Source organism: Mastacembelus armatus, chromosome 23, assembly GCF_900324485.2.
Source record: "Mastacembelus armatus chromosome 23, fMasArm1.2, whole genome shotgun sequence".
In the NCBI taxonomy this organism is placed as follows: domain Eukaryota; kingdom Metazoa; phylum Chordata; class Actinopteri; order Synbranchiformes; family Mastacembelidae; genus Mastacembelus; species Mastacembelus armatus.
In genome coordinates, this window is record NC_046655.1 from 10,598,417 (window position 1) to 10,610,825 (window position 12,409).

Here is a 12,409-nt window from a genome sequence, read left to right on the forward strand (position 1 = left end):
TGAGGGGTGGTCTGCTGCAGGGCCTGCTTGTTGCTCCTAGCGCATTTTGTAGTCATGGGAGATTGCGGCCTCACATAGTTGTCCTTTAAAGTCTAGTTCGAGAGTGAACTCCAGGTCACGCTACCAAAGATAAATTCATAATCAAGAATCAGTGACAGAGAGATGTACTGTGATAGACTTAGCGTGAGTTATTTCTCTTTCATTTGACTTTTTTACTCATTTTAGAGACAAAGACTTGTTTACTCCACTACATTTGACTAATTTCTTTACAGATTAGGATTTTAAATATGAATCACACAATTTGCTTTTTAATAAGTTCAACTGTATAGACTATGTAAAAATGTTCATCTGTAAATGCTATTTACAGATAATGCTATAGTAGTAATAAACTAATAATAATATAGTAATATACATACAGACCATTTTCTACATTATGAGTATATATTCTTTTAATGAAATAAAAATAGTCTTTGCAAATACTAATTTACTAGTTAGAGGAGAAAATGTATGCTTTGTTAAATTTAAGGCAACAGGCAGCAGCAGGTTAACTTATCTTCGCATAAAAATTGGACACTGAGGGCTAACAGCTAGTCTGGCTCTGATGTATTGTTACTTGTACTTAAGCCTTACCACATTCTTCTCATTGGGCCTCACAGCAATACTGCCAAAGATCTCTTCTCCCTTCTTGACAGTTAGATAGTCCTCTAAGTAAAAAACTGTCTGCTTCCAGTGTGTGCTGGGAGCATCTGGAGCTGAGGATAGGATGGGGGAGGAAAAACAGGATAATAAGTGTACACAGCAAGAGAAAAACAGGAAAATGAATAAAATAAGATGGTTTAGAAGGGAAAGGGTGAAGGTAAAGGGAATTTAAAGCGGTAAGGCAGAAAGGAGAGGAGTAAGGTAGGAAAGAGGAGTTTAGAGGAGCATGAGAAATGAAAAGATTTAGAGCGCGGTTCAGATGGGCACTGATCTGTTAGCGTGGAGGACATTTACGGACAAAGCAGCTGAAATTCACTCACCCAGTGGGAGAAATGCAAAAGCTGATAGGAGAGAACTCCTACAGTAATGCTCTGCCTCAGACCCAACAGAGTCAGCTAAACATAGAACCTCCTCTACACAATATTATGTAAGCACTAGATGCATAAATGTATTAACATAATCTTATGTAACAGCTTAGCTACTCTAGCTGTTATAAGTGTCCTCAACGCCATGTTACCAGGCGGACTCTGTGATTCTGTTAGTGCAAACACTGGATTGGCTCATGTAACACCAGCAGAGTGTAGCCAAGAGCTAAGATGCTGAAGAGCCTCCAATAGACTCTGACTTACTGCTTAAAATACTTGTGCTCAGTAAATTTGGAAGCTTGTTGCAGGTTGGGCCAGAATTTTAAAACTAAATTTACAAGTTGTCTATCTTCTGTACTTTTATGTAGTCTTTTGAATTTTCTGGTTCTAAGGGTGTGAAAACTATTTTCTCACTTGAATTTACATAAGACTTCACACATGTTTCTTCTTTTAGAAAGTAGCTCCAATTAAAATCAATCACAAGTACTGTCAATTAACAGATAAGCCAGAAAATGTTTCTTCTTCATTTAATATTCAAATGGTGTGAGTGTGTGCGTGTTTGTTATTGTGCTAAATTATGAACAATGCATTATATCTACCAGTAAAAATTTAAAGAATACTCTTGTTTTGAAACATACATGCTAACACTTGCAGTTTTGCATTTCATTTTTCCCCAAATTTTCTAAAGAGCCAATAATATTTCTTGTAGGAGGCACAATTGTATGAGGGTGGTGGTAGAAATGACCGAGACCGACAGATTCCGGAGTGTGAGAAAATAGTTGGCTAAAAAACAGTATAGTAGGGGATAGTGAGAAAATGTTTTAATATAATTTTGGTGAACAGACCCTTTAAACGTGGACAGAGATATGATTAGTCTCACCAGTGGAAAATCCAGTCTTCTTGTGACACTTGGTGAACTCGATGTTGAAATAGGTGACCAGGGCATGGACGTAGTCGTTGCGTTGAATCTGCAGACAGAAGGCTGAGGTAAAGGACAGGTCCTCTGGCTTCACAGTGTAAATGTCTACTTCCTGGAAAAAAATGCAAAAGGGATTTGTTTTAAGTTGTAAAAATGTCTTTTAGGAGATCACTGCCCGGAAACACACACACACAACTTGTCACCCTCACTGCTCTCACACACATGCAGTACATGTATATTCTTGATTATTCACCATGATTATTGTGCATGTGTGAGTGTGTGTGTGTGTGTGTGTGTGTGTGCATGTGTGTGTGAAAGCCCACAGGTTGAATCACGGCTGGCAAATGAATCCTCCTCACAGTACACATGCTGTGTGGGTGTCCTCCCTCAAGTCTACAAAAGGGAGGGAGGTTCGTGTGTGTGTATGTGCATGCGTGTGTGTGAATGAGTGAACACAAGGTCTGTGAGTTTGTTCATGTGTACATCGAGCACTTCGTTATGAATATGGCCACAAATTCAAATATCCTATTTTATTACCTGCCAGGCATCAAAGTAGAATGTGAGCAGCTGCATCTCTGCTTTGCATGTAGATGATGTTGTAATAAAAAAGGACACGGAGAGATTTTACACTGCAACCTGTTCATATTGCCCGGCCTATTGGGCTGTGGATCACTCAGCCATGTGGTGTCAGCATGACAGATTGTGATTTAACACCTCTGTCCTTTCCAATGATACCAGGCCAGTATCAAATACAGCAATTTGTAGGAGGGGAGAAATGTCTCTGGGAGCAACTTCGTAATTTTAACGTGTGAGGAATGCATGGCAGTTTGAATTAAGACGGGGTGAGGGGGCTGGAAGCAGGGGGAGGAAGAGCTGAATAAGCCTGGAATGCATCCATGCGAAAGAAACATTTACAATGACAATTTTTTGACCAGCATGTCACTAACTAACTACTAGCCACCCCCTAAGATAAATAACTCCCCTTTCTGAACACAAAAGGAGGGTCTGGCCTTATCCAAACCATGGAAAGCCAATTTCATTCCCTCTGGGGACTCAATGCCTCCTCTTATGTGACATTTCACCATTGAACAGAGGGAAAGACAGGGTGAGGCCTCCCTATTCGCTCAAACTAGAGAGGTCTGACATTGTTCGCTGTACGACAGAAGATGGGGGCTAAGAAAAAGTGAGTGACTTGGAAGGCAAGAGAGAGAAACTAGAAAATGATATGAGAAAGAGATAAGACGTACGAGGAAAAAAGATATTGGATACTCCGAAAAAAGCATAATACGAAACAGAAAAAAGAAACAGTATAAGAGGAAATGCAATGAAAAGAGAGGTAAAGGTAGAAGGGACAAACAAAAAAACCTATCATCTCGTTGAATGCCCTGTCCACTGTTCATTTGAGATGAAAGACAAGCCAATGTTGTCCTTTAACCATGGAAACAGAGCCCCAGACTATTACAGCTCTCCAGAAACCTCCATTATGTACTAGGAAATAGACTCAGCAGATGGAGAATGTTTAGATTTTTTTCTTTTAAAGGAATTCATGTGCGTGAGGCAGAACACGAAAGATGAAAAACCTGCTTTCTTGGATGTCTTCCTCAAACACGCAGGTTTCCATACAGAATTAAAAGACATATGCATTTATGCACATAGGCACACAGGCTAACCTTCAGGAGGCAGGTGTTAGTGACCACCTGTTTGGGATCCACCACATCCACCAGAGGTTCCTTGATGGCCACGTTGCGAATGCAGCTCATGTCGAACCCGTATACGTTTTCCCACCCTATGAATACACCAACACACGCACAGAGTATGTGTTTTCCAGGGTTTTTACTCTTGGAATTTTCATGCACTTTCAAAACCCTGTTCCTGCCAAGCTGTCAGCACAAAAGAAAAGGTAGCAAAGAAAAAAAACAGAGTGTTTAACCATGCCAGAAAGAAGAACAGGCAAGCAGTCACACTGTCTTTCTGTCTATCCAGGCCCTATGTGAAGAAAGACAAGCCCTCCTGAAAATAGATTCTGGCCTCCTCCACCATGTCTGGCATGCTTTTTTTTTTATTATAATTTGGGCTGAAAACACAACAAGTAAGCTGTCCCTCCCCCATTCCCTCTGTGCTTCTGCTCCACCTTGACTTGTCAGGGGGCCAAACACTAAGTCTGGATGATGAGAAGGTGGAATGTGCCACCAACATAGATAGAAACTAAAAATAAGAGCATAAGGGTTTGGGTAGACTTAATTCTTTGGGGAATTGTGTGAAACTTTTATGTGCAGATATAGACATAATAGAATATAAAAGGCCACCTGTGTAATAAAAGGAAACTCAGTAGAAGTTATTGACCCAGATTTTGCACATGTACAAGTGCGAACAGCACCTTTAATTTTGGTGCTTTGTTCTGGATCACAAGGTTAAGCTCAGTGTTCCTGCTGTGATAGCTATTTGAACACATGGAGTGAGCTTTGAGCAGACAATGCACTCTAGGATAAACTCCCTCCCTAGCGTACGTTTGGTGCTACTTTCTAAAAGGCATATTTTGCACTTTGTTTCTGTACTGAATGTAATGGTTTTATTAATCGTTAATAAATACTTTGTGCTGATTTTCCAAACCTGGCAACCCCATGCTGGTAAACATAGTGGAGCATTTAGCAGCTAAAGAGCCATTTCTCTAAGCAGGTGTTGGAAAGCAAATTAGACCTAAGAGAAAAGTGAGTATCGGACTAACATTGATCAGATGGGCAGAAATGTGCCTTCAAATAAATGCTAATGTTGGTTTGCGTGCTTGATGTGTCTCGCTAGCAAATTTGCGATCTCAGCTTTATAAGGATATAATATGCCACTGCCCTCAACTCACTAAAGTATCCACTGATCCAACTTTAATAAAACATCTGCTGTAGCCTTAATTAAGCTATTAACTTAAAAACCTTTTATTAAGTATGAGTTTATAGAAAATGGAGCCATCAGTCTTTAGAAATTGATTACAATATCAACTTATCATTAATTATGTACAACTAAGAAGGAGAAAGACAGAGACAAAAACGAAGGCAACTTGGCAGAAACATGAAAATAAGCAACAAGTCTGCTACTCACAATGAATCTTGAAATCCTTGTATTGCCTGTCTTCAATGGCTACCACATAGAGAGCAGCTCTGTCAGGGAACATCATGCCTCCAGGTTTCTGAACACAGAAAAGCGTCAAATATCAGTGCACACACTACAAAGACTACCCGGCATCTTTATTGTTCACACACCTGGTATGTAATGTTAGATCATATGTGCTGAGGTTAGAGCCTGCAGGCAGCTACTGAGCTTAGAAACCAGATCGTCCATGAGTGACCTCAGCATCTGGGCATGCAAGCAAGTGTACAGTAAATCCTTTACTTCATCACTGTCTGGTGTGTTTATGTGTCAGATCCCTTATTTGTCCAGCCAGCCAGTTACACACACAGTAAGTTTAACTCCGTCCCCGAGGCCCCCGTAGCATCATCATACCAGCCACTTGTCCCTGGCGAAGATGACGGTGTTGAGCATGGACTCATAGAAGAGACAGTATCCCATCCACTCTGAGATGATAATGTCCACCTTCTCCACAGGCAGCTCCACCTCCTCCACCTTGCCCTTGAAAATGGTAATGACTGCCATGTGGGCAGCCACAAAACAGCAGGCACCAAATTACTTTTTGGCATCTTCATCACATTAATATAAATCAGACAATGACTCTATTCTCAGATGACATTGGTTTTTATATCTCGGGATTGCAGTAAATTAGTACAGGTTAATTGCTGCCTTCAACTCGTGCCTTGAAGTTTTATGTATAGTTTTTATTTGTCTTTTTTTTTTTCCTGGCCTATTTGACCCATAAAAAGAGACATACAATGAGGTAACATTTAAAAAGGAAAGATACTGTAAATAAGATATGTATAATACAGTATTATCACATTTAGGGATTACACCATAAATAATACAGTAACATGAATGGCTGTAGTTGTGTATAATAAGGAGAACTAGTGGGACTACTACATAGTTTTGAGAATTTAGAAAAGTACTGGAAGCATATATGAGACACAAAACCCAGCCAGGTCAGACCAGCTCTATTACCTAACATACTATACCCAGCACGGCATCTAATCTGCATGGATACTTATTGGATGACTACTGTTGGAGGTCATTCCTGGATAAATAATGTTCTTTAAATCATGGGGTTTTTAATGCCTGACTGCCTTAATGAGATCATCATCTAAACGCCTCAAATGTAAATATGAAAGTTAAAATAAAACCAGACTAATGTCAAATGTGCACGTTATGAAACCCACCATCTGTTGCCAGTCCTCCATCTGTGAAATTCAGGGTGGCGTTTTACAATAGTAATCAACCCCACTGAGGGAATTCTGATTGATGGCAGAGATTATGGCTATTTGACATTAGAGATGGGCTGCCCGTTAACCATCAGAACTGTGACTAATATTGTCGGGTGTGACGGTAATGATGAAAATGTGAGGCTTTTTCATGCTACTTCTAATCCAGATGTCATCACACTGTTGTGCATCCAGACAAATGGATAGCAAAATATATATTAATAGAAAACTGCTTCAACTTACCATTGTGTAGGTGATTTGACTTGATAATCTTCTCTGAATATTCAGATATACTTGAACACTCTATCTGTAGGCACAAGGACCAAACCAAAGATCTGGTTAAAGTGTCTCCTGAAAGGCCTGAAACTGCTGAATGGTTGTTGCAATATCTGCATTGTCCATGGGATTATACTTTTCAATAATTTAGAAATTAAAAAAAAAAAACATTTTAAATTCCTTACTCATAAAAAAAAAATAATAATAATATTAATCATTTCTGTGCCGGTGAACATGACCAGCAGTGTGTTATCTACCATATTCCCTTACCATATAGAATAGAAGTTTGACCTTTGGGATAATATCGGAAGGACAAATTTAATCAAACCCTCCTAATCCATCTAAACACTAATATCCATGTGTCCCATGAAACCTAATACATCATTTTCCTCTCCCATCCATAAGAGTAATAGAGTATATGAATCATAAATAACTGTGGAAGACACTGCTTTTAATGCACAACCTGTGACTTGCAGCCCTGCTCTAAGGAGAGTCAGATGTGTCTTATTGCTTCTGTTTGTAAGACTGTCAGAAAGAAAGAAGCAATTTCTGGATGAGACTAGTGACTGGCCCTTATAAGGAATTTTAAAAAGGCAGCGTATTTGTGTGTGTGTATGTATATGCCTGATCTGGAGTGGGAATTGAGATAAAAGACAGAGCCAGGTATGATAATTTCATTTGGACACTGAATGGATGTGTGATTTTTCTCTCTCAAAGAATTCAACAGAAACACAGGGTGTTAGATAGTGGAGTATTTGTTAGTGGTAAAAGGATCTATCTGCCTCACCCCATACACATGTTTGGCGCCTGCATTGGCAGCGAACATAGAGAGAATCCCAGTGCCGCTACCGACATCCAGCACAATTTTATCCTTGAACACGTGCTTGTTGTGGTACATGGCGTTCCGGTAGGTCAGCGTTCGCACCTCATCTTTTAGCATCTCCTGTTGAAATCGGAGACAAAGCTGAAATTTCATAGCTATGATACATAATGAGGTTTGTGGTCTTGAGTCCCATACAAGCCCCCATGGATTTTATACTAATCAAAAGAATACATATCAGACATAATGTGTACACATGAGTATGTGAATGCATCGTTTCATGTATAATAAAGGCAGATGAGGCATTATTTAGGCCAAAAGCTTCTGTGACAGTGTCAGAGCTGCTTGAAATAGACAGGAGTACAACATAAAGCCTTTGGAGAGCGCCTGATATCCATCTCCCAGAGCCCATTCACACATCCCACTTTCCTTTTTTCTTGCCTTGCACTCCTCTAATCAGGACATTCTCTTTGTCTGCAAGCAGACAAAAACCTGACCCACATGCTAAATATGGACACTATTTAAAAAGGTCTATACGTCCCCAAACTTTTCCACCACCACCCTTTCACAGATCAAGGTCATTAGTTAGGGTATATCTCTACAGATGACTGTAAAAGACAGAGACAGCTCGTATTCATTTATAGAGTGCTGTGGAGACTATTACAGTGCATCAGATTTCTATAGTGCCAGCTGGTAATGGAAAGTCTCCTCTTTTGTCAGCTAGAAGACACTCAGATAAGTCAGCAACTTTCTATTTCCCCAGGGATAAAGAATCATTTTTAAAACTTAAAGTTTGGTACTTATAGGCAGACAGATGTTTCTAACATTTGTATTCAGATATCTTTATATGTGCAATAAACAGCAACTTTACTCTTCTGAGTGAAGTCTGGGTTATTGTGTATTTGATGGTGTTTGGGTTTTTCTTGTGAGAAAAATATCTGAAAATACTGAAGGACTGAGCACGCTTCTGTGTTTTTCCCTTGGATCATTAGTTTGTTGTTTTTAGCACTTATTTTTAACACTTATATGTGGGTTTTACAGTGTCAGCTTACAATTTGTTTTTAGATCCAATGGACTGAAAACTTGGAATGAAATGTCTTTGTGCAATAGGCTCTCAGTTATCAGTAAAAATATCATCCGTGCTGAACAGAAGATTTGGATCACTACCAAAATCAAAGCGTATCTGTTCATGGGAATCTGTTGGTGTGAAGTCAGTTGAAGTTTCTGACATCCTGCTGACAGAAAGTCAGACTAACAGGGTTGAAATTCCTTGGCAAGTCGAGGAGCATCAGGGTAGACAGAACAGGGAGCATCTGGTGTCATTCTTTTACTCTAACCATAACAGGCTGCTGCTTACAGCCTGGTCTGCCTACCTCGTGGATGCCAAAGTGGGCATAAGAGTCAAAGTAGTAGTCCCGAGATGTCATTTCCTCTGGACTGATGAACTTTGCAATCTTGCCTCTACCAGGACAGGTCGTCAGGGCTGCTACGTGAGGGGTATGGGGGGCGCAGGGCACATGGTGGGTAGTAGGCACTGGTTTAGGCAGTGGGGAGGGCTGGGCAGCCTGAGAGAGGGGGGGTGTGACAGGCTGTTGCCGCTGTCAGGGAGGAAACAGAAAGTAACTGGTAGAGCTTATATCAGAAATAAATTATACAGAGAACAAAGAATTCAAAAGTAGTGAGTTTAGCGAGGATTGTGTTTCTTGGGAGACAATTTACAGAACTGAAAGGCTCGTTTTGAGTGACTGGATATCCCTTTACATTAAAATACTGAGCGTATAATAATAATGAATTAAAAATAGCATAGAGCGCTTGTAATTCTAACGGATAGGAGTCTTGCTAAAGGGGTGATGCACTCAATGAAGAGCCGGCAAGAGATGCAGGATCAGTTTCAGCACCAAGGACAGCGGACAAATCCACGTTCAGTACGTCCATGCTTGCATCCAAAGCTGATCAATCATCCCATCTGCTAATCTTCTGCATGCATTATCACATTATCATTGCAATTGCGTGTATCTACTTAGAGCACCAGTAACATCTGCAGGACACTGGGAAAAAGACTTTTCTTTGCCTGCACGCCGTCGCTTCAGCATTGCTCCTAATTGTAGTTGGCACCATAATTACACAAACACAGAACATATTCAAGTCAAACGTGTTGTAAACGGAAAAATAACCAGATGGAGAGTGCTCTGGTCCTGCTATTATCGGGTGCAGGACACCACAAGGTCCCTACCTCCGAGCTGTCCGCCTCCGCCATCTTCCGCCGTAGCAGCAAACAACGCGACGAATGCCTCAGTCCCATGAGAGCCGGCGAGATTTAGGATACAACTCTTTTAAGTGTACGGAGGGTTTGGATTCTCAAAAGAAAGATGTTAAAAATAAAACTAAGCCACAGAATACATGGCTTGAACACATGTAAAGATGAAGGTCATATTAGGAATCATCTGGAGGAAATATGCAGTTTCCAGCAAATTAAATCCAGCCCCTCAGAAAAGTTGTTAAATGGATTTGCGCGAGGTGAAACATCCAGTAATCCATAATGTAGATATGACACAGGTTGTTTTAGTGGGAGGACTCAGGCTGGCAGAGAAGTCTATTGGCTGGAGAGACCGTGTTGCGACTGAAAGGTTGCAGGTTTGATCCCAGCAGGACTCACCCGCGCGTCCCGTTTAGATGTCCTCCTGCCTACCTGCTCGCTCATGTCAAATCTTTTAGATAAAAGCATCAGTGGAAGAAGAAAGTATCACCCAGGACCAAAAAAAAAAAAGCTCCCAGCTTCCTCACTTTAACAAGAAGTCCACTTCAGAAAATGCGTCTTGCCTTCGAGTTCACCGCTTGGAAACACCTGTATCTCCCCGCACCCGAAAGTCGCACAATTTCTATTTTCTCGTGCGCCATGGAAAGTTATTTGCGTAATCCCGATGGGGGTCTCCCGGAGAGAAAGTTGCAGGGTGGTGAAACTGTGAGCTGCCCTGCTGTTCCAAACAAACCCCCCATCGACACGAGATGAGATTATTATAATAGTAACAAAGAGGATTACATTTCTGCTTTCCAAGGACAGATGCCTCCTCACACCAGAGGCAGAAACACCCTCCGGCAACCAGTGAGCGTATCTGCAGCTCTCTTACGCAACATAGGTGTTGAAATGTTATCCATGCTGTTCAGGGTAGTGTAGCTACAGGAAACTGACAGGCTGTTTTTTAATCAAAATGAGTAACAGGCAAAGTATGGAAATATAAAGATCTAAATCAACATTGTGTCCATTCTTATAAAAAGGAAAATTGATGACATGGTTATATGAAAAATAAAAAAACAAAGCATGTGGGGTCACTACGTTTCTTGCAACAAAATAGTAACTATATAAAATAATGTACTAATACTGTTATATTTAACACATGTTCTGCTGTTGAAATGAACATTGCCCTCTTTCTTCATTTCAATCAGTGAAGACACAGCAGGCGCTTCTCATTGGCTGATCAAGGCAAAACACCTACTGTGTCATCACTGATTGTGCTGTGACTGTGAGTACAACATGCTTGAACTTTGAATCCAGATAGAGTATAGCATGATTGGCCATTTTAACATTTATCCCCACTGTTCACTGCCCTTTTCCTGTGAGTCTTTCAGGTCACAAATTCTCCCTTTTGCTTCCATTGTAGAGCACATTTGCTCATGTTTGCTTCAACCCTGACAACATCCTCTCTCTGATTGCAGAAAGATTGTCTGGTAGTAAGAGATATCACTGAAAGAAAAAACGTGGAGTCTCAAACTGAAGGATTTTTGGAGGAAATTACTTTCTGAGGAGTATATTTTCAGACTATTTTCCAAATTGTTATATTAATGCAATTTAAATTCAACACACGTTTTTATGCGCAGAGAATATTACCTTCATGCTGGGAAATATGTCATAGATTATTTCCTACTTCATAATGTTTTTTCCATAGCTGATCTGTGCATCTGTACCTCTTTGATTATTTACTCATTTCATACTCTATCAAAGGAATGTGGTAGTAGCCTTCTGATATTTTAAGATATTTTCTGCCATTAACGAAATTCAAAAACACAATAAAACACACCAGGTTTTAGTCACAGTTATAGATGGGCTTCATCAGTGGTGCTTAAGAACATCAGCCCACGCATCACACTTGAGGATAATATGTGCATCCACTCTATCGAGCACACACAAATCAGTGTGGGGGAAGGAGCACATAGACAGGAGTCAGAAGTGAAAGCAGTGGGAAGACTACTATTGATTGACTTACAAGCCCCACACAGCTGATAACATGACAAAGACGTGATAAACTGTTCTGATGAGTTCCATTATCAGCCTAAATTGCGAAAAGCTGCAAAGAGCCAGGGCCAGACTTATTACGAGTGGTGATCTTGCACTTAGATATAGTTAAGGTGACCTAAAAGTTTAATGCCCTCAGCATCTTACTGTCTTTGGACAAGACACTGAATCTGCTAAGAGGGATGATCAGGACTGATCTTATGTTGTAATCCCTCCAGCAGTGAATGTGAGGACCCTCTTATAGATTATCAGTTCTGATGTGAGGAAGTGATGTGCAGTTTATAATATACTGGAGTATCAAGACTGTTTGTAGGAATTGCTGCTATTAAGAGAAACGCTGGGGGTGATATTTGGCTGTAGCAATACAGTGAGAGTGTAGCTTTAATTTCGCAAATACCAACATTCTCATGAATAGAGTTAAAAGAGTTCAATGAAATGTATAGACAGCAGAGTAGAGGAGGAGCAGCATCAACATGTTGAAACTACTGATACATACATTTACAAGCTGCTGCTGCCCATTACTGCCATATGTTACTGCAGCCTGTTGGACATGCAACACTGTGCCTACTAATCCTAGGTAAGTTGAAGCAGGTAAGTGTATCAAGGCAGGAAGTCTATTTCCATTTAAAATTATCATAACACGTGGATTTTACAACCAGATTTGGGTTGTTGCAAATGTCAGAA

The 12,409-nt window shown here is 40.4% G+C and overlaps 1 protein-coding gene across 2 annotated transcripts; it reads right to left on the bottom strand.

Annotated features, from left to right (window-relative positions):
* Positions 1–3: 3 nt before the first annotated feature.
* On the bottom strand, positions 4–9,736 carry prmt8b (protein arginine methyltransferase 8b). 2 transcript variants are annotated; one of them, XM_026327186.1, is made up of 10 exons: positions 9,668–9,736; positions 8,808–9,023; positions 7,402–7,557; positions 6,582–6,645; positions 5,476–5,618; positions 5,074–5,161; positions 3,654–3,769; positions 1,945–2,095; positions 631–752; positions 4–120 (listed from the first exon to the last, which is right to left on the bottom strand). In XM_026327186.1, the coding sequence occupies exons 1-10, from the start codon at positions 9,734–9,736 to the stop codon at positions 37–39; spliced, it is 1,209 nt and encodes a 402-aa protein (XP_026182971.1). In that variant the 3' UTR covers positions 4–36. The 2 variants fall into 2 exon arrangements, with proteins under 2 accessions (XP_026182971.1, XP_026182970.1); XM_026327185.1 differs by having other exon boundaries at positions 8,808–9,032.
* Positions 9,737–12,409: the final 2,673 nt, after the last annotated feature.